The 18,945-nt window shown below is 39.3% G+C and overlaps 1 protein-coding gene across 5 annotated transcripts in view; it reads right to left on the bottom strand.

The window, feature by feature from the left end:
- SYTL5 (synaptotagmin like 5) overlaps positions 1-18,945 on the bottom strand; it is a 323,995-nt gene that overhangs the window by 37,565 nt on the left and 267,485 nt on the right. For all 5 annotated transcript variants that reach the window (XM_051827009.2, XM_051827010.2, XM_070066530.1 and 2 more), the window contains 3 exons: positions 8,794-8,935; positions 2,954-3,083; positions 478-584 (listed from right to left, as the gene is read on the bottom strand). In XM_051827009.2, the coding sequence (XP_051682969.1) occupies positions 478-584; positions 2,954-3,083; positions 8,794-8,935 (379 nt within the window). The remainder of the gene's footprint in view (positions 1-477; positions 585-2,953; positions 3,084-8,793; positions 8,936-18,945) is intronic.

Genomic DNA, 18,945 nt, shown 5'->3' with positions numbered 1-18,945 from the left:
CTAACACAAATGATAAATGTTTGAGGTAACAGATATACCAATTACTCTGATCTGATCATTACACAAAATATATATGTATTGAAACATTGCATTGAACCCCATAGATTTCACAATGATTCCAATTTAATGTTTATAAAAGAATTGTTCACATGAAATATATAATCATGTAAGTCTAATATTATTTGGTTTAGGAAAGGCTGGGATCCCTCACTTCCCAGGTTTAGGTTAAGTGATATGCTTTCAGCCAGGAACTGAAATCCTATCAATAGATATTTTTATAGAAATAATCACCTCTCATTAACCTGATTACCTGTTCGTTTTTCTAAATCACAGTTGACTGTGAAGACTAACAGAAAGAGGTATCCTATGCCCTCACTTCACTTGCAACTCTTTATCACCTAAAAGCGGAACTGCTTGAGGCAAGATTGTATCCTTCTTTCCTCATGACCATTAGGCTGTCTTCCACATCCAACTTACCATGTCTTTGTCTAAAGTCCCAGGAACGGATTTGCTTCTTATGCTTACAGAATCCTCTAAGTCATCAGTGCATGACTCACTCAAATCTAACTCAGATCGACTGCGGTCTGCAGGGAGGAAAAGAGAAAGAAACATGTGAATCAGCTTATGTTGTTAGTTTGCATTGTTCATTGCAAATGTTTCAAATTTATGCCAATTCTTTTTAGACACAGGGCACAGTAATGCCACGGAAGCAATAGTCAGCAACTTTATGTTATTTACGTTAAAACACTCCCATTTCAACAGTATTTTGGAAATTGCCTTAGATTGTCTTACCAGTATTTATGTGTCCATTTCTCTTTTGATTACAGGAGAGTAAGTACTCTATAAAAAAGTGCCAAGTTTTTGGGCAGGCATTTGGCCTATCAGTTAAGATGCTGCCTGGGATGCCAACATCCCTCACTGAAGCTCTTAGGTTTAAGTCCCGGATCTACTCCTGATTCCAGATTCCTGCTAATGTGCACCTTTGTTTGGGTTCCTGCCACCTACATGGAAGACCTAGATGAGTTCCCAGCTTCTGGTTTTGACCTCCAGTATGGGGATGTTGGTGGCATTTGGGGAATGAACCACAGTATGGTAGCTTAGTCTCTTTCTCTTTGCCTCTCTTACTCTTTTTTTTGCCTCTCAAATAAAAAAGTAAATAAATTTTTAAAAATTGCAGCTATATATATGCTTTACAAATGCTAAATTTTAAACTGTTTAATTTTCTTCTTTGCTCCTAGACTTTGAAAAACTCTCTTAGAGTGATTTCTTAAGTTTGAAAAAATAAAACATTAACAACTCTTGATTTCAATACTTTGAGAATTCATTATGCTTTCATAGTTGACATAAAATGCAAGCCAACAAATTCTAAACTGCCAGTTTTAAATGATACAGAAAACTCTTTCCTACAAAAAGTAAGGGACCATTGATGAGTTGAGACAAAGTTCTGTTATTTAGGTACCAGGACATTCTTTCATCAAAACAGCATCTACCTTTCAGTTTTAAAAATACTAAGCTAAAACCAATTCATTCCCAGTAATACCATGGACAATCTACCAACCTAGGACAATTTATACATCAGAATAGCTCTATGCCAAATCTGTGCTGAGATATAATTGCTTACAAATGAGAAAGATGGGATACAGCAATAAAGTGTTGAGGTTTAACACTGCACAAGTGCTTAACATAGTGTCTAACACAGAGTATGTAATTAGTAAAAAGGAGCTGTTGAGTAGAAGTAATAGAAGTAGAGTCTATGATGTTTGACTATAGTCTACTTTAAGTTTTTCATGTAAGCAGTTAACCACCTTCCTACTCCTGAGTGAAATTCAGCAAGGACCATACACATTCACATTCAGAAAACTCTTGGGGAACTAGCAGGCCAGGAGAGACACCCCCCCACACCCGCCCCAACTAACTCAGCACACAGAAACCAATGTTAGGCTTTAAGCAATATCATCATTAGGATTTTTTTTAAGGATTTATTTATTTATTTGAAAGTCAGAGTTACACTGAGAGAGGAGAGGCAGAGAAAGAGAGAGAGAGGTCTTCCATCCAATGGTTCACTCCCCAACTGGCCACAATGGCTGAGCTGTGCTGATCAGAAGCCAGGAGCCAGGAGCTTCTTCCAGGTCTCCCATGCGGGTGCAGGGGCCCAAGGACTTGGGCCATCTTCTACTGTTTTCCCAGCCCAGAGCAGAGAGCTGGATCAGAAGTGAAGCAGCTGGGACTTGAACCAGTGCCCATATGGGATGCCGGCGCTTCAGGCCAGGGCATTAACCCACTGTGCCATAGCGCCAGCCCTGATCATTAGGTTTTTAATGTTGAGGATTTCATCATGATTTTAGTTCCATATATATGGAACATAAACATCATAATTATGGTAAATTTATCTAAATGGATTTCTTATTCATAGGTAATAAAGTTAATTTTATTAATATTCACTTTATAGGATTATTGTGATAGTGAAATAAAATGATATATTTGAATGTAACATACAAGTGAAAGGGGTAATTATTCATCCCATAATGCTGATTTCAGATAACTCCTTATTTAAACCATGGAATGATTTATTTGTCTGAATATATGGAATTTCTGACCACCATATCTGACCATCATTTTCTTGATGTATTCTTATCTGTTATTTCAAGCACATCCTGGAACCATTTTTATTTCCTATATTCCTGTATTGATATTCTGATATAGTTCTGAAAGTTAGTGATGAAGCCTGGCAAGAGTATGCACTCAATAAGTGGATTTTGCATGAGTCAAGAGATCCAATGAATACCTGGGCTCACTATCAAGCAGTTCCCACAGATTGGGCCTACTACCATAAATCAGAGAATGGACAATTATTTTCTAATCATGAATCATCCTCTTAATACCACTTAGAGCAATGGATTCCATATGACTTAGTAATTTTTTATAAGAAAGTAGGCACATTGTAAATACTCACCAGAGGAAACGGAGGTCCCAGACACTGCTATGGAAGGTGTGCCTGAAGTGTTTCTATGATGACTTTTTATGAGTTCCTCAGAGGTGCTTTCAGTGGCAGTCAAAACCATGGAACTGTCAAAACCACGCTCCTTCATACAAGGTAAAAATTGAAAAAAATCCTTTTATTGACTATAATTTACTTTAAAATGCTCCTATATAAAATACACCTCAGTATAAACACATTTATGTCTATTGCTTTGTAGCAGGAATCAACTGTCATTTGAAGGGTCCTCATCAGGAATCCATAATACACCAACACTTACTATCAGTAACTTTGTTTTTTAAAAACTTTTATTTAATAAATATAAATTTCGAAAGTGCAACTTCTTGGCCGGCGCCATGACTCACTAGGCTAATCCTCCACCTGTGGCGCCAGCATCCTGGGTTCTAGTCCCAGTTGGGGCGCCGGATTCTGTCCCGGTTGCTCCTTTTCTGGTCCAGCTCTCTGCTGTGGCCCAGGAGTGCAGTGGAGGATAGCCCAAGTGCTTGGGCCCTGCACCTGCATGGGAGACCAGGAAGAGGCACCTGGTTCCTGGCTTTGGATTGGCGCAGTGCGCCAACCATAGCGGCCATTTGGGGGGTGAATCAATGGAAAAGGAAGACCTTTCTCTCTGTCTCTCTCTCTAACTCTGCCTGTCAAAAAATAAATAAAAAAAAGAAAGTGCAACTTCTGGATTATAGTGGTTTTTACCCCCATAACCACCCTCCCATCCGCAAACCATCCCATCTCCTACTCCTTCTCCCATCCCATTCTTCATTAAGATTCATTTTTAATTAGCTTTATATACAGAAGATCAACTTAGTATATACTAAGTAAAGATTTCAACAGTTTGCACCCATACAGACACACAAAGTATAGAGTACTGTTTGAAGACGAGTTTTACCATTAATTCTCATAGCACAACACATTAAGGACAGAGGTCCTACATGGGGAGTAAGTGCACAGTGACTCCTGGTGTTGATTTAACAATTGACACTCTTATTTATGATGTCAGTAATTACGCGAAGCTCTTGTCATGAGCTGCCAAGGCTATGGAAGCCTCTTGAGTTCACAAACTCTGACCTTATTTAGACAAGGCCATAATCAAAGTGGAAGTTCTCTCTTCCCTTCAGAGAAAGGTACCTCCTTCTTTGATGGCCCATTCTTTCCACTGGGATCTGACTCACAGAGATCTTTCATTTAGGTCATTTTTTTGCCACAATGTCTTGGCTTTCCATGCCTGAGAAACTCCCATGGGCTTTTTAGCCAGATCTGAATGCCTTAAGGCCTGATTCTGAGGCCAGAGTGCTGTTTAGGGCATTTGCCATTCTATGAGTCTGCTGTGTATCTTGCTTCCCATGTTGGATTGTTCTCTCCTTTTTAATTCTATCAATTATTATTAGCAGACACTGGTCTTATTTATGTGATCCCTTTGACACTTAATTCTATCTTTATGATCAATTATGAACTTAAACTGATTACTTTAACTAGTAAGATGGCATTGGTACCTGCCAACTTAATGGGATTAGGAGTCCCATGGCACATTTCTAGCTTTACCATTAGGGGTAAGTCCAAGTGAGCATGTGCCAAACTATCAGTAACTTCTATTTCCAATCTATTCTAAGAGGTTTGTTAATTAGCAAAAATGGTGTTTAAATACTTTATCATTCACAAAATTAGTGAATGTTCTAATATATGGTAAATAAGAATGATGATACAGGTACCCCTAATCTTATGAACTATGCACAAGAATCTGGCAAGCTTCACACCCACAGAACAGCACTTGAGTTTAGAGGTCTGTCTGGTCTTACGGTTGTCCCCATTCTTGACATCCCCTCTCCTCAACCACTTCTTTCATCCTCTACTCACATTCAACAGAAGACTCTGCCACCTTTTTTTTTTTTATCTACAAAGCTGTTGACTAGAATATGGTTGGCTACATCTATGTTGAAATGGAACTTTCATGCATGGCACTGATCGATGTTCATTAAGGGATAAAGAGTGGGAGCTTCTCCAGCTTATAGAATAGGTGATTTTGGAGGCTGTCTGCTTGCTAATAAATGCTTGTGCATGTGGAAAATTCAGTCTCATCCTTGCTTTCATTGGAACATGATAAAGGAAAACTCTGTCCCAACTTTGCCCATGCATATGGGCTTGACCATATCATCACCCCAAACATGCATGAGCATTAAATAAGGCTGAAGTTTGATGTTCATGCAAATATCATCATGTTGTGATAAAGATCAAATCTAAAATGAACTCTTTAGATCTTCCTTCTATAAACAATCAGAAAGTGCCTTTCAACATCTTGCAGAAAGGAACTCCCGCCTTGCTTCACAATTGAGACAATTAGGGATACTTTGATGAACTCACTCCAGAGAGATGTGGCTCTCACTTGCTTAGCATACTAATCAATTCAGCTTTAATAGACAATTTTTAGTCTTTGATTATTATCCAACACAGAATATCAGTAGCAGGAGGTATATCACTTCTAACTCCTCTAATTGCCTTGGACTAAAAAGGTCTATCAAAAGAGTGTGACAGAGGTCAAGTGAGTAAATTAGTTTAGGTCCATTTTCAACATCACTTCAAAAAGTTGTTCACATGAAGAATCCTTTAATTAAGCAAGACCAAGTTCTAGAGTGACAATTATATTGATGGTAAATTTTCCCATAGGCTAACCGGGAGTAGTATTAGTACTGAACACTAAAAGGCTACTTAATATTTTATAGTCATTAACATGCAATACATTCCCTTGAGGTTCAGGATATCAAACCAAAAATTAACAGGGTACAACCATAACAGAGGAAGGTTAGAAACTAGCATGTTCTTAAAGTTTTCCATTTAAAAAACTTACTTCTTACAAGCTAAAGCAGAAAAGAACATTGAAACAAAGAGATGCCAAGAAATGGGAGAAAATGAGAAATTGTTACTTGGTTGTCATCTAACTCCACATACTTGTTCTTTTCATCATGAAACAAGCAAACGTGCCTTATAAAATACCATATTGCCTTGTTTTTATTCAATACAAATTTTTTTCTTTTCTCTTTAGAAAAGTTCAGCTTAGACCAAGTAGAATACAAGACTGAAGTCAAAAAAGACACTTTATACTCACAATTCAACTACAAGGAATTTCTGTGGGGGAAATCTAGATGTTCTTTAATAAAGAAGCATGCAAGTAGATGTTAGTTGTAAGGGTATTAATAAACGACAAAAGTGATTTTTCCATGTAATAATCTCAAATAGTACTTGGGAAGATAATACTTGCTTTGAGAACAAACTTGATTAACTTATTGGCTATTGGACTGATAGCTGCTAACCACTGGGACATCTGTACCAGATGTTAATTTTTAAAAATAATTTATTGATTCAAGGGGAACGGAAAGAATGCTTCCATCCTCTGGTTCACTCCTCAAAGGCCTACAATGGCTGAGGCTGGGTCAGGCAGAAGCAGGAAGCTAGGAGCTCATCCACTTCTTCAACGTAGGTGGCAGGAACCCAACTACTTGAGCCCATCTCCACCACCTCCCAGAGTCTGCCTTAACAGAAAACTACAATCCTACAATCAGGAACTAGATTCAGGTATCAAATTCAGGCACTCCTATGTGGGACATGGACATCCTAAACATTGTATTAAATCTAGGCCAAACTCCAACCTTAAAATTTTCTAAGCTCTTTTGTATCAGTAGGTAAATAGCATTCCCTCCTTTCCCTGTGCTCCCACATATCCACAACCCCAGGTCTCCCTACAATCCAGGTTAATGCATGATTTAAGAAGGGCCCAGGATACTGCCCCAGCCTTATGCCCATGTCTGTTCTGATTGCTCAATGTCCCTGCCATTCCAATTGCTATATATCACTCCTTGTTAGTTTACCAAAGAGGTGAGTGCAATCATGAACTACACATGCATTTTTTCTGGCTATTGAACAGAAACTGCTTGTTGAGCTTAACATAAATATTTACAAAATTTTTAAATGTGCTTTATCTTAGCAAGTACAATTTAGACTGCAGATGTTTAAATAAATCTATTATTCCATCTGCATGCCTTTGGCTCTTCCTTAAGAACATCCATAGAATCTGACTACTAGCTACCTTCACTACTATCTCTCTTTTCCAAAATTCAATCCTTCATTGGGACTATGACAATGGCCTCCTATTTGATCTCCTGGCTTCTGTTCTGTCCCCACAGCTACTTTTCCATACAGCCTCCAGATCCTGCATAAACTGAAGCTATATCATACTACTTCTACCCCCTAGCTTCCCCCATCTTAATTAGAGTAAATGCAAAAGTATGTATAGTGGTCTCTAAGGCCTTAAGCAGTCTGTGACATCTCTGAACTCATTTCCTAGTGCCCATCCTTTGTTCACTCATGACAGCTCTTCTTGCCTCCTTGTACCTTGAATATGCTATGTGGGCTCCCAACTCAGAGCCTTTGCATTTGCTGTTCCTCCAGAGGCATTAAACATCTTGGAAAGTGGTTAAGCAAGTACACTGACCATTTAAGATAGAAACCAGGCACGAATAGGTAAAGCTGCTTTCCCCTACGTGCTCTTGCCAAGCATCAGTGTTGTCCCTGCCCCAGACATCTGCATGGCCAATGCTTTTACTTCAAGTGTTTACTTGACCAGGGTATGACATATCATATATCTCCATTAAATATTGACTGAATGAAATAATTGTGGTTAATATATAAAGAGTTCTTAAATATAGGTACCAACACTGAGTTTCCTGGTTAATGAAAACATCTAGTAGATTCTAGCCAATTCATTCCAAGAATGACCTGCAGCAAAATATTTAATAAAAGAAAATATTACTATCCAGATATTTTTTCATCTTCTCCTTAAAGACAAACCAAAGGGCAGATATTTAGCCTAGCAGTTAAGACACTTTAACTTCATATCAGAATATCTGAGGTTGAAAGCTCAATAACCTGCTAAAGCAGACCTTATGGGGTGGTAGCAATGGTGATGGCTCAATGGTTGGGTTCCTGTCACTCATGTGAGAGAGTTGGACTGAGTTTCCAAGTCTCAGCTTCAGTTCAGCCTACCCTGGACATTATATGCATTTGGGGTTGAACTGGCAGATGAGAGTGTTCCCTTTCTCTCTCTCTCCTTCTCTATTTTTTCTGCCTTTCAAATAAAATAAATGAAAAAATTTAAAAAAGAGAAAATCAATATAAAATATGTGTGCATTTATAGCTATATGCCACTTAATGACAGGAACCTGCTCTAAGAACTGTGTCATTAGACACTTTTGTGGTTGTGTGAACATCATAGAGTATATTTATACAAACTAGGCCATATAATCTTCTGATACCATTCTTGTCATTGACTGAAACATTATTATGCATAATGCGATACTATGTATGTGACATGCCATTTAAGTCTTCATTATGTGTTCACCCCTACTTTAACAGATATATAGAACACTATAAAAAGTTCAAGGTTCCACTTTTCCATATTTAAATCAGTTTGGAAAAGTTTTAGTGCAGTCAACTTTTATGAATATCTTCTCTGAGAAGCAACATGAAGGACCAAAATCAGAGCCTTCTAAACATTCTTTATATTTGTTTAAATCATATAGCCATTTAAACTTCCATCATACAAATGCTATCTTTGCACTTGTATCTTTTTCCTATTCACTTTCAGTTTCCTATCAGGAGCTAAGGATGCAGCAGGTTCAGTTCAGATAAAGAAGCTTCTACCATTAAACAGCATAAACAATATGATCTGAGATATGGGGAGTTCAAATGTAGCACACCATGGTGGTGAGGTCAAATCCCAGAAGCTACATGTCCTTTTACATTTGTGCACTTACTCTGCTGTTGATGGAAGTCACACTGCGTGTGCTTGGTGCTGGTGACCTCTGAGTGACTGGGGTCACACCACTGCTCCGGCTGCTCTTTGGGGTCCCGGGACCAGCCTCTCGGTCATTGAGATCTGATGAATCAGTGCTCCCCCTAAATGAGAAAGCACATTCTGACTTTAACATGGAAGCAGAGTAGCAACCAAAGACACAAGAAGGGAAAATAAAGACAGATGAAACACACCAAGTTGACAACAGCTACATTGGAACTTCTCCACAATTATCATATCACCTGTTTCTCTGAAGATCTTCAGTGGTTCACAAGGTTAAACCCCATTTGCCTGTCTCCCAAGTCTTTGGAATTGAGTTTCACCCAATGTTTTTCACTTTAATTTCACAGTACTTACTAGCATTCTCCCAGCCAGTTCACACCATGACTACTCTCTTAACTTGCCATGTTCACTTCTACTTCTAAGACTTTTGCTCACTTTCTCTCCAACTGATATGCTCTCTTTGCTACTGTCTATATATGTAAATCTTCCTCATCCTTTAAGGTCAGATGTAGTCCAGGCTTCTCCATCAGGCCTCTCCTGCCAATCCACATTCTGTCAATCTCTGCTTTATGTAATTCCTATTGACTTTGATTTTGTAAAGAAAACTATTTATTATTTTGGCTACACAATGTGTTTTTTGGCTCCCCGACAGACCTACATACATGGGCCTTGGTGCTTCTTTCAGTTGTGGGCTCCTTGGAAACAGAGTCCATGTCATATTTACTACAGTATCTGCAGTACCCTCATAGTGTGTTAGAACAAAAAAGTCAGTTAGTGGAGCCGGCACTGTGGCACAGTGGGTTAAAGGCTGGCTTGAAGCGCTGGCATCCCATATGGGTGCTGGTTCTAGTCTCAGCTGCTCCTCTTCCGATCCAGCTCTCTGCTAGGGCCTGAGATAGCAGTGGAAGATGGCCCAAGTCCTTGGGCCCCTGCACCTGCATGGGGGACCTGGGGGAAGCTCCTGGCTCTTGGCTTCAGATCAGCGCCATTCTAGGTGTTGCGGCCAATTGGGGAGTGAACCAGTAGATGGAAGACCTCTCTCTCTATCTCTACCTCTCTCTGTAACTCTGTCTTTCAAATAAATAAAATAAATCTTAAAAAACAAGACAAGTCACTTAGCACATATTTCATGAAAGATAGAAATCACATTTCATTTCTCTGGGTTGTTTTAGTGTCTGGCTCATGGTGCACACTTGAATCACTTCCATGTTTGTTAATGTGATTTGATCCTATTCAATAATGATAAATGGAAAAATTTCTGCCCTTGAGGTGATCACAACTTTCTTATTAAATGGAGCTTCACATGCAATTATATTTATTGACAATTTAGGTTAACTGTCTATTCTTATTTTATTCCTTAAGTGGCAAAATATAACTCTGTATGAATTCCACTTAGTTACTACTTTAAGAAGTTACAAATGCACTTATAATAGTAGACATCTTATTAGTAGAGCACATCAGCAATGGTGTATATTGATTAGGGATTACAGTTAAGTCAATCAAAGGAGAGATTAAATGGAATAAATGAAGGAGTTTTAAAAAGGAAAATGTCTACAATCAGGGTTTTTTTTTGGGGGGGACTTTATATATTAGCTTCCACAAATCAGAGAAAACATAAGATATTTCTCTTTTTGGGTCATCTTATGATTTATTATTTATAGCACTTGATTATATTCCTGTGGAACAGTGGTCTTTCTACTTTTTACTTCTTGAACAGTATATTTAGCAGAGTTTTAAGTCTGTGATTATAAAGAAAATTGAAAATATGTTATCACAAAAATTAAAAGAAAAAACAGGAAGAATGAGGCAGGGATGAAAAGAAGTATCTGTATGTTCTTAGAATTGTATTTTTCAAATACAAGAAATCTGTTCTCTTTATATTAATAAAAATATTTTTAAACCAGAAAATTAAATATATATATTCCTATGTATTTAACCAAACTAAAAATATTTTAAAAAAGGAGAATGTGTAAATGTGTACATATGGTTATCAGAAGATAAATCTGGCATAAGAAAAAAATAGGCAATGTCCACTGGACCTCTCAACACCAACTCATGTTTTTTCAAGCCTATGTACCAGAGAAGCTAACATAATCCAATGCACCCTGGAAGAAATTGTCTGCCAGCACAACCTTCAGTAATCATATGAATTACAGCTTCTTTTACTGAGTATATTCTAGGTATTAGCCACTTTCCATACATCAAATTCCCTGTAAAATATACTAACATTTCTCTTTTGAACATGAGGAAATTGAGTTTTAGAGAATTTAAATATTCTATACGTTTGCTTGCATGTATGTGCACATATACACCACCACCACATCTCCATGCTGTTACACAGTACACAGAAAAGTCAGAATAAAAAACGGTATTGTCCACCCACTCAAAGCCTGTGCCAATTCCAGTTTCTCATATTATTTCCTCGGTAATTCACCAAGATCAAATAATTTCAACTAGGCAGGTTTTGCATTACAGAATGAGCTATAAAGACAAATCTCAAGGGAGTAAAGGGAGTAGTGTTTCGGGATTTGATTAAGAGAATTATGAAAGTTTTCTAGGCAGCATTCCTTTGATACTCTGTAGAGAGCATCTCTGACTTCCTCTAAGAAATGACACTCTAACTACTTTATAACACTAGGGACTTAGCTCGAGAAGAGTCTATGGCTACGTCTGTTGATTCTGACAATGCAAGAAAAATTTTTGATTAAATATATTGATAAAACTTGGATTCCAAGTTCCTAGATGATTGTCCTGAGCCCCCCTACCTCAGGTGCTACACTTCTATATTTGACAACAGTTGACCATATATGTACCTTTCCAAGTGCTTCTGCTTATCTCACAGGTGCTCTTAGAGACCTATCCAGTGATGCTGTACTACACAGTGATGTTGTTCTCTACTCTCAGAACAATATTTCCACAAAAAATTTCTTCCTGTTTACTATACACTCTCCTTTGAAAAGGAGTGCTAAGTATGAATCTTGCAGAAATAAGCCAAACAAGGAATGAATCAAAGCTCCTTGTGTGACTGTTTAGGCTTATGTATATGCTGAAGCTCCTCTTGGACCCAGGATGCCTTAAGAAAGTTCCCATCATGGACTAGCCTTGCTGAAATAAAAAGTCCTACTTTTGTGGTAGCTCTGGCAGAAGTTGATTAATTATGTTGATGACATTTAAGAAGCTGTCCTGTAATAAGGAAAAAATTTTTGTGACTGCAAGTCAGCTACTGGAAATTATTGTTGCCAGCAACATTATCTCAAAAATGACATACTTCCACATTTGTCCCTGACATTTATTGCGAGCTTCTCAAAAATATTCTCCTTTCAGATGATTAGACTAAGCAAAAGTATAGTCTAATGAGGCAGATTGATATAAATATTTGGGTGCCAACTCTTTCAGATGGTATGTAAAATATGATGTAAGATACATGAACCTTTGCCACTTAAATAGGAGGAGGATAAAAAGCTTCCACAAGTTTAGAGAAGTTTAAAGGCCAATAGTTATTTTTGATTCAGATATCATATTTCTGAGATTTAAATAAGAAGTATTAGAAATCAGTGCCAACAAACCTTCAAGCTAAAATATGATTAAGGGAAAACTGGCAAGAAAGAGATATATTTATCTCATTTTAATAGGCCTAAGTATGGGGATATGGCATTCTCTGGGGAGCTTAGATATTTTGGTTTACTAAAAAACATATTTTCTGTTTTTCATTCTTTTTTTTTTTTTGACAGGCAGTGTTAGACAGTGTGAGAGAGAGAGAGACAGAGAGAAAGGTCTTCCTTCCATTGGTTCACCCCCCAAATGGCTGCAATGGCCAGTGCGCTGCGCCGATCCGAAGCCAGGAGCCAGGTGCTTCCTCCTGGTCTCCCATGTGGGTGCAGGGACCAGGACTCGGGCCATCCTCCACTGCCCTCCTGGGCCACAGCAGAGAGCTGGCCTGGAAGAGGAGCAACCGGGACAGAATCTGGTGCCCCGACCGGGACTAGAACCCGGGGTGCCAGTGCCGCAGGCGGAGGATTAGCCTAGTGAGCCAAGGCGCCGGCCTTAAAAGACATTTTCTAGGTTAGGAAACAGTTTAATTCATGTTAGCTTATGACATATACTTTAAAAACCTTCTATTTTATTTTCTCTAATCCCATGCTGCCTCATAGTCTTGATAATGGCTTCCCAGATTTGTTCATTTCTGGATAGAACATCAACGATAGAGAACAGAAACTACCATTTAGTAAGTTGCCTTTCTAGTTTACATATTAATCTTCTAGAAGCTGTATGAAATTCAAATTTCAGTCCCCATAAACAGTTTTATTGGAATGTAGGCATGCTTATTCTTTTAGGTATTGTCTGTACTGCTTATATGCTCCAACAAGAGTTGAGTATTTAACATGAAGACCACAGGGACCACAAAGCCAAAAATTTTAACTATTTATTAGAGAAGAGGTTGATTTCTGTAGGTATGCCCAGGTATGAAGGCACACAGACACATGTCTCCATTTACAAACCAAACTCTGGAGAGGCCAACACAACCCAAAGGAATGAATTTCAATGTGTGTGGGGGGGGGGAAGAGAGGGAGGGAGGGAAGGAGGGAGGGAGGGAGAGAGAGAGAGAGAGAGAGAGAGATAGATTGATTTAGGCTACAGTGAACCATCACAGGAGCACTTGAATGCAGAATTAGGGAAGCAGAGACATGAGGAAGATGTGGAAATTTATCAGGCAGCTTCTAGTGTGATGCCTAAATAGTTGCCGGTCTTCTATGGTTTAATTACATATAGGGTCCTTTCTTTTTGTTTGTGGAGAGAGGATAAAGGTAGCATAATGTGGAGGGCACTAAATGAAACTATATTCAATGAATATTAGTGTTAATCATACAAAGAACCTTTACAGTTTGATTTTTTTTGACAGAGTGGACAGTGAGAGAGAGAGAGAGAAAGGTCTTCCTTCCATTGGTTCACCCCGCAAATGGCCACTGCAGCGGGCACACCGCACTGATACGAAGCCAGGAGCCAGGTGCCTCTCCTGGTCTCCCATGCGGGTGCAGGGCCCAAGCACTTGGGCCATCCTCCACTGCCCTCCTGGGCCACAGCAGAGAGCTGGCCTGGAAGAGGGGCAACTGGGACAGAATCCAGCGCCCCGACCGGGACTAGAACCCGGTGTACCAGTGCCGCAGGCGGAGGATTAGCCTATTGAGCCACGGCACTGGCTTATAGTTTGATTTAATCAAAGAAAATCTGATTTATTTTGTAGTTTCAAAATGCTTAGTGTATCCTTGAAGGATTTGTTTCCTTTAAGAAAACAGCCTAAAATAGAAGAGACAATCACCCTGAGGCAAGGATTCCAGCTGGGTATGAAGAAAGAGAAGTTAAGCATAAGTAATACTGTAGCCTGATTACATTGTGGTTTTGTAGCATCACAGTGAGATTCAATGTGTTATTTCTCAATAATGACCAGAAGTCAGTTGGGAGAGAAAGGTCAGCAGTCTTGCAAAACCTTGAGTCAACTAGAAGGTCAGGTGCAAGAAGAGAGTCAACTGCCTTTCCCTACAGCCACAAAGAAAATTGGGTGTTCAGCAGAACTTAGGTTATAATAAATAAATAAGTATGAAGGAGACTCAAAAAGTTCATGAAAAAAGTGCATATTATCATTTAATTTCCTTTTCCTCAGACATTTGGATCTTCCCTCACCCCCGATTCCTGTACTTCTGTACTTACTCTGTACTTATTAGCTTGGATTTGCCAAACTCTTATTCAGCCTAGGATATAACTTTGCTTATAAGAAGAAAGTTGTCAAGATTTCCAAGTCATCCACATGCTGATCCAACAGAAATCAGGGGCTGAGAACCTGAGAATCTGGCAAATATACCTTTGAAGGAAGTCTTAGAGCAGATTGGTAGGGAGGTGGTAGCAGATTCTACGAGGGTCCCTGACCATTTTCCTTTGGTATTCACCCCTACTCACATAATTCTGCTTACTAGGAATACCCACAGCTCCTTGCCTGTGAACTTTCTTGGATCATGGGAGCATGGGGCTTCTATGAACAGAGCAAGTTGGAAATGGCAGAGAGTTAGTGCCCCAAACTCATCCCTCAATCAACAAAGAATTGGTGTAAAAACATCTCAGATTTCCATTCTCTTGACTAGACAACTCTGAGCTATATTTCATACTGTTTCCTAGAGTTGTCCAGTGACACTGAGCTCTAATTGCCCACATTAGTAACTGGCTTTAGGACATACCATTTTTGCCTTCCTCACCACCCTATCTATGTCTTCCTAGATCACATCACAAACACATGATGTGCTCTTGAATCTTTATTTCAGGGTGTGCTTCTGGGGGAGCCAAAATCAAGAAGTGTATATGGGAAGCAAAATATGTTTTTTCCCCCAAAGAAACTGTTTATTCAATGAGTACAAATTTCATAAGTACAACTTTAGGAATATAGTGATTCTTCCCATGATGCCCACCCTTACACCTCCACTCCCACTCGGCCTTCTCCCTCTCCCATTCCCATTCTCCATTAAGAAAAAAAAGCAAAATAAAACTGTTCTTCGATAGTCAAGACAAAGGCTATTGAAGTCATTGCTCTCGAAGTGTCAATTTCACTTCTACAGATTTCCTTTTAGGTTCTCTATTAGTTATCACAGATCAGGGAGAATATATGGTATTTGTCCCTTTGGGACTAGCTTATTTCACTAAGTATTATGCTTGCCAGATTCATCCATTTTGTTGCAAATGACTAGATTTCTTTTTTACTGCTGTGTAGTATTCCACAGAGTACATATCCCATAATTTCTTTACCCAGTCTTCAGTTGATGGGCATTTAGGTTGATTCCATGTCTTAGCTATTGTAAATTGAGCTGCAATACACATGGGGGTGCAGACAACTCTTTTATTTGCTGATTTCACTTCCTGTGGGTAAATTCCCAGGAGTGGGATGGCTGAGTCATATGGTAGCTCTATATTCAGATTTCTGAAGTATCTCCAAATTGATTTCCATAGTGGTTTTACCAGTTTAGATTCCCACCAACAGTGGATTAGTGTACCTTTTTCCCTACATCCTTGCCTGTATTTGTTGTTTGTTGATTTCTGTAGGAAAGCCATCCTAACTGTGGTGAGGTAAAACCTCACTGTGGTTTTGATTTGAATTTCCCTGAAGGCTAATGATACTGAGCAGTTTTTCATGTGTCTATTGGCCATTTTGATTTCCTCTTTTGAAAAAAAGTCTGTTTAAGTCCTTGGCACATTTCTTAACTGGGTTGTTTTGTTGTTGTTGAGTTTCTTGATCTCTTTATATATTCTGGTTATTAATCCTTTATCAGTTGTATTGTTTGCAAATAAATTCTCCCATTCTGTTGGTTGCCTCTTCACTTTCCTCAGTGTTTCTTTTGCAGTACAGAAGCTTTTCAGTTTGATGTAATTCCACCTGTTGATTTTTGGCTTTGACTGCCTGTGCCTCCAGGGTCTTTTCCAGGAATCTTTGCCTGTGCTCATATCTTAAAGGGTTTCCCCAATGTTCTCTAATAATTTGATGGTATCATGTTGTAGATATAAGTTTTTAATCCATTTTTAATGGATTTTCATGTAAGGTTTAAGGTAGGGGTCCTGCTTCATACTCTTGCATGTGGAAAACCAGTTTTCCCAGCACCATTTGTTGAACAGACTGTCCTTGCTTCAGGGATTGGTTTTAGCTCATCAGTCAAATATAAGTTGGTTGTAGATGCTCAGATTTATTTCTGGCATTTTTATTCTGTTTCATTGGTCTATCCATCTGTTTTTGTACCAGTACCAGGCTGTTTTCATTATAACTGCCTTGTAGTATGTCTTGAAATCTGGTATTGTGATACCTCTGGCTATGTTTTTGTTGTATAAGATTGCTTTAGTTATTGGAGGTCTCCTGTGTTTCCATATGAATTTCAGCATCATTTATTCTATATCTGAGAATAATGTCCTTGGTATTTTGATTGGTATCACATTGAATCTGTAGATTGCTTTCAGAAGAATAGACCTTTTGATGATATTGATTCCTCCAATCCATGAACATGGAAGATTTTTCCATTTTTTGTATCTTCTTCTACTTCTTTCTTTAATATTTCATAATTCTCATCGTAGAGATCTTTGAAATCCTTGGTTAAATTTATTCCAAGGTATTTGATATTTTTTATAGCTATTGTGAATGGGATTCATCTTAGAAGTTCAATCTCAGTCTTGGCATTGCTTGTATACAAAGGCTGTTGATTTTTGTGTATTGATTTTATATCCTGCTACTTTACCAAACTCTTTTATAAGTTCCAATAGTCTCTTGGATCTTCTATATATAGCATCATGTAATCTGCAAATAGGCATAGTTTGACTTCCTCATTCCCAATTTGAATCCCTTTGATTTCTTTTTCTTGTGTAACAGCTCTGGCTAAAACTTCCAGGACTATATTGAGTAGCACTGGCAAGAGTGGGTATACAAAACAGATGGTTTTGAGTTATAAATATAAATTTCTAGGTGAAGAACATTTTGGCAATTCTAGACCCTGCGAATCTCACACTGATAAAGTCATAGTCCAATTAAATCAAGTACTCTGGTGAATCTGTATTTCCTCATCTGTTCTATTGCATGCCCATCATTTCATGCAAGTAATATTCTCTCTTCTAGGGCTACCATCTTTTGATGGATTGCTTTAGGCTGTTAGCATTTGTGACAGCACGTGGCTTTGATTGCCCATTTCTTGCTGCCACTAATGAGGGCTGAGTTCCCCCAAAGAAGTTAAAATAGAAAAAAAAAGTGGATCCAAGATGGCTGAAGAGGGAAAAAGATGTGCTGATTTTGACCATGGGAAGATAACAGAAGAAAAGGGGGAGGAATTGCAGTCCCAGGGGACAGTTGGGAAGGAGTTTATAGTGGAAATTATGGAGAAAGGAGAGAGACGGCATGGAGCAGCAGAAGCAGCAAGCAGGACACCGCTGGTGACTCCTGCCGCCAGTGGCAAGAAGAGATGCCATCTTCTTGGAGCAAGGTTAGAGGCCTGCAGTAGCCTGTATCACCAATAATACTGTCTGTGGGAGAACCTTGAGAATCACATTGCCTTTAAGTGCAGCCTGGAGCACTAGCTGGGGTCAGGGTGCCCACCAAACCCCATGAAGGGTGAGCACATTGCTCTCTTCCCATCCCCCAACAAGGGTACCCAGGGATAAGCTTTCAGCCCAGAATACTGTATGCAATGAGGCTCTCATTTATAAATGAAGATGAAATTAAGACCTTCCAAAATGAATAGAAATCGAAGGAATTTGTCACCACTCATCCAGCCTTACAAATGACACTTAAGGATGTGCCACACACAGAAACAAAGGTAGTCAGCATCATGAAAGAATGTGAAAGTAGAAAGTTTCCCAATAAAGCACCATCTTAATAAGGCACGTAGAAGCTGCTCTAGCACGTGTGACGGAGATTTTGTCAGAGGGATAAATCCATGGTCATCACTGACTATGAGACTGGCCTGGAGGATTGGCAGGGGAAAGGGCACCCACTTAGGTCTGTGAAATTATCCCCTCCTCTCACTCTATGAAGGTACCCAGACACAACCTACGAAGCTGGAAGACCAACCAACTTCTATCAGGCTGGCAGCTGGCTTCAGGAATGCCTTAGCTCTCTCTGTGGCTGTGAGAGTCTTGCAAGGCTGAGAGGGGATTCCCTGCTCCTGCAATGGTGGGAGTACTGTGCAATATGACTATGAGATTTCTGTGACTGTGTGTTAGGGTGTGGGATTTGGTTGGGTCTCTGGGCAATCACTTTGTCTGGTTTCAGAGGCTCAGAGTTCCTTGAGTGCCTAGGGTGGGTCTTGCTGAGGGTTTCATGCTCACATTGAGGAGTGCACAGATCCTTTGTGTTGTTCATACACCTGTGTGGGTGGGGTGTGTAGCCACAGTGGGCTCACCCTGGACAGTTGGTTTACCTTCACAGAGAGGGGCTGAGGCTAGGATCATGCCAGCCTACTTTATCACACCCTCTCCCTGATGACAATACAGGAGATCTACCACACCCAGCTAGGGTGTCACTCTGGACTCTTATCCCATTGTCAAGCACTGGCTAGAGCTCTCTGGCTCTATCCAGCACATGCCTCTGGATATCTCC

This window comes from Oryctolagus cuniculus, chromosome X, assembly GCF_964237555.1.
Source record: "Oryctolagus cuniculus chromosome X, mOryCun1.1, whole genome shotgun sequence".
In the NCBI taxonomy this organism is placed as follows: Eukaryota; Metazoa; Chordata; class Mammalia; order Lagomorpha; family Leporidae; genus Oryctolagus; species Oryctolagus cuniculus.
This window is presented reverse-complemented; position numbering and strand designations above follow the sequence as displayed.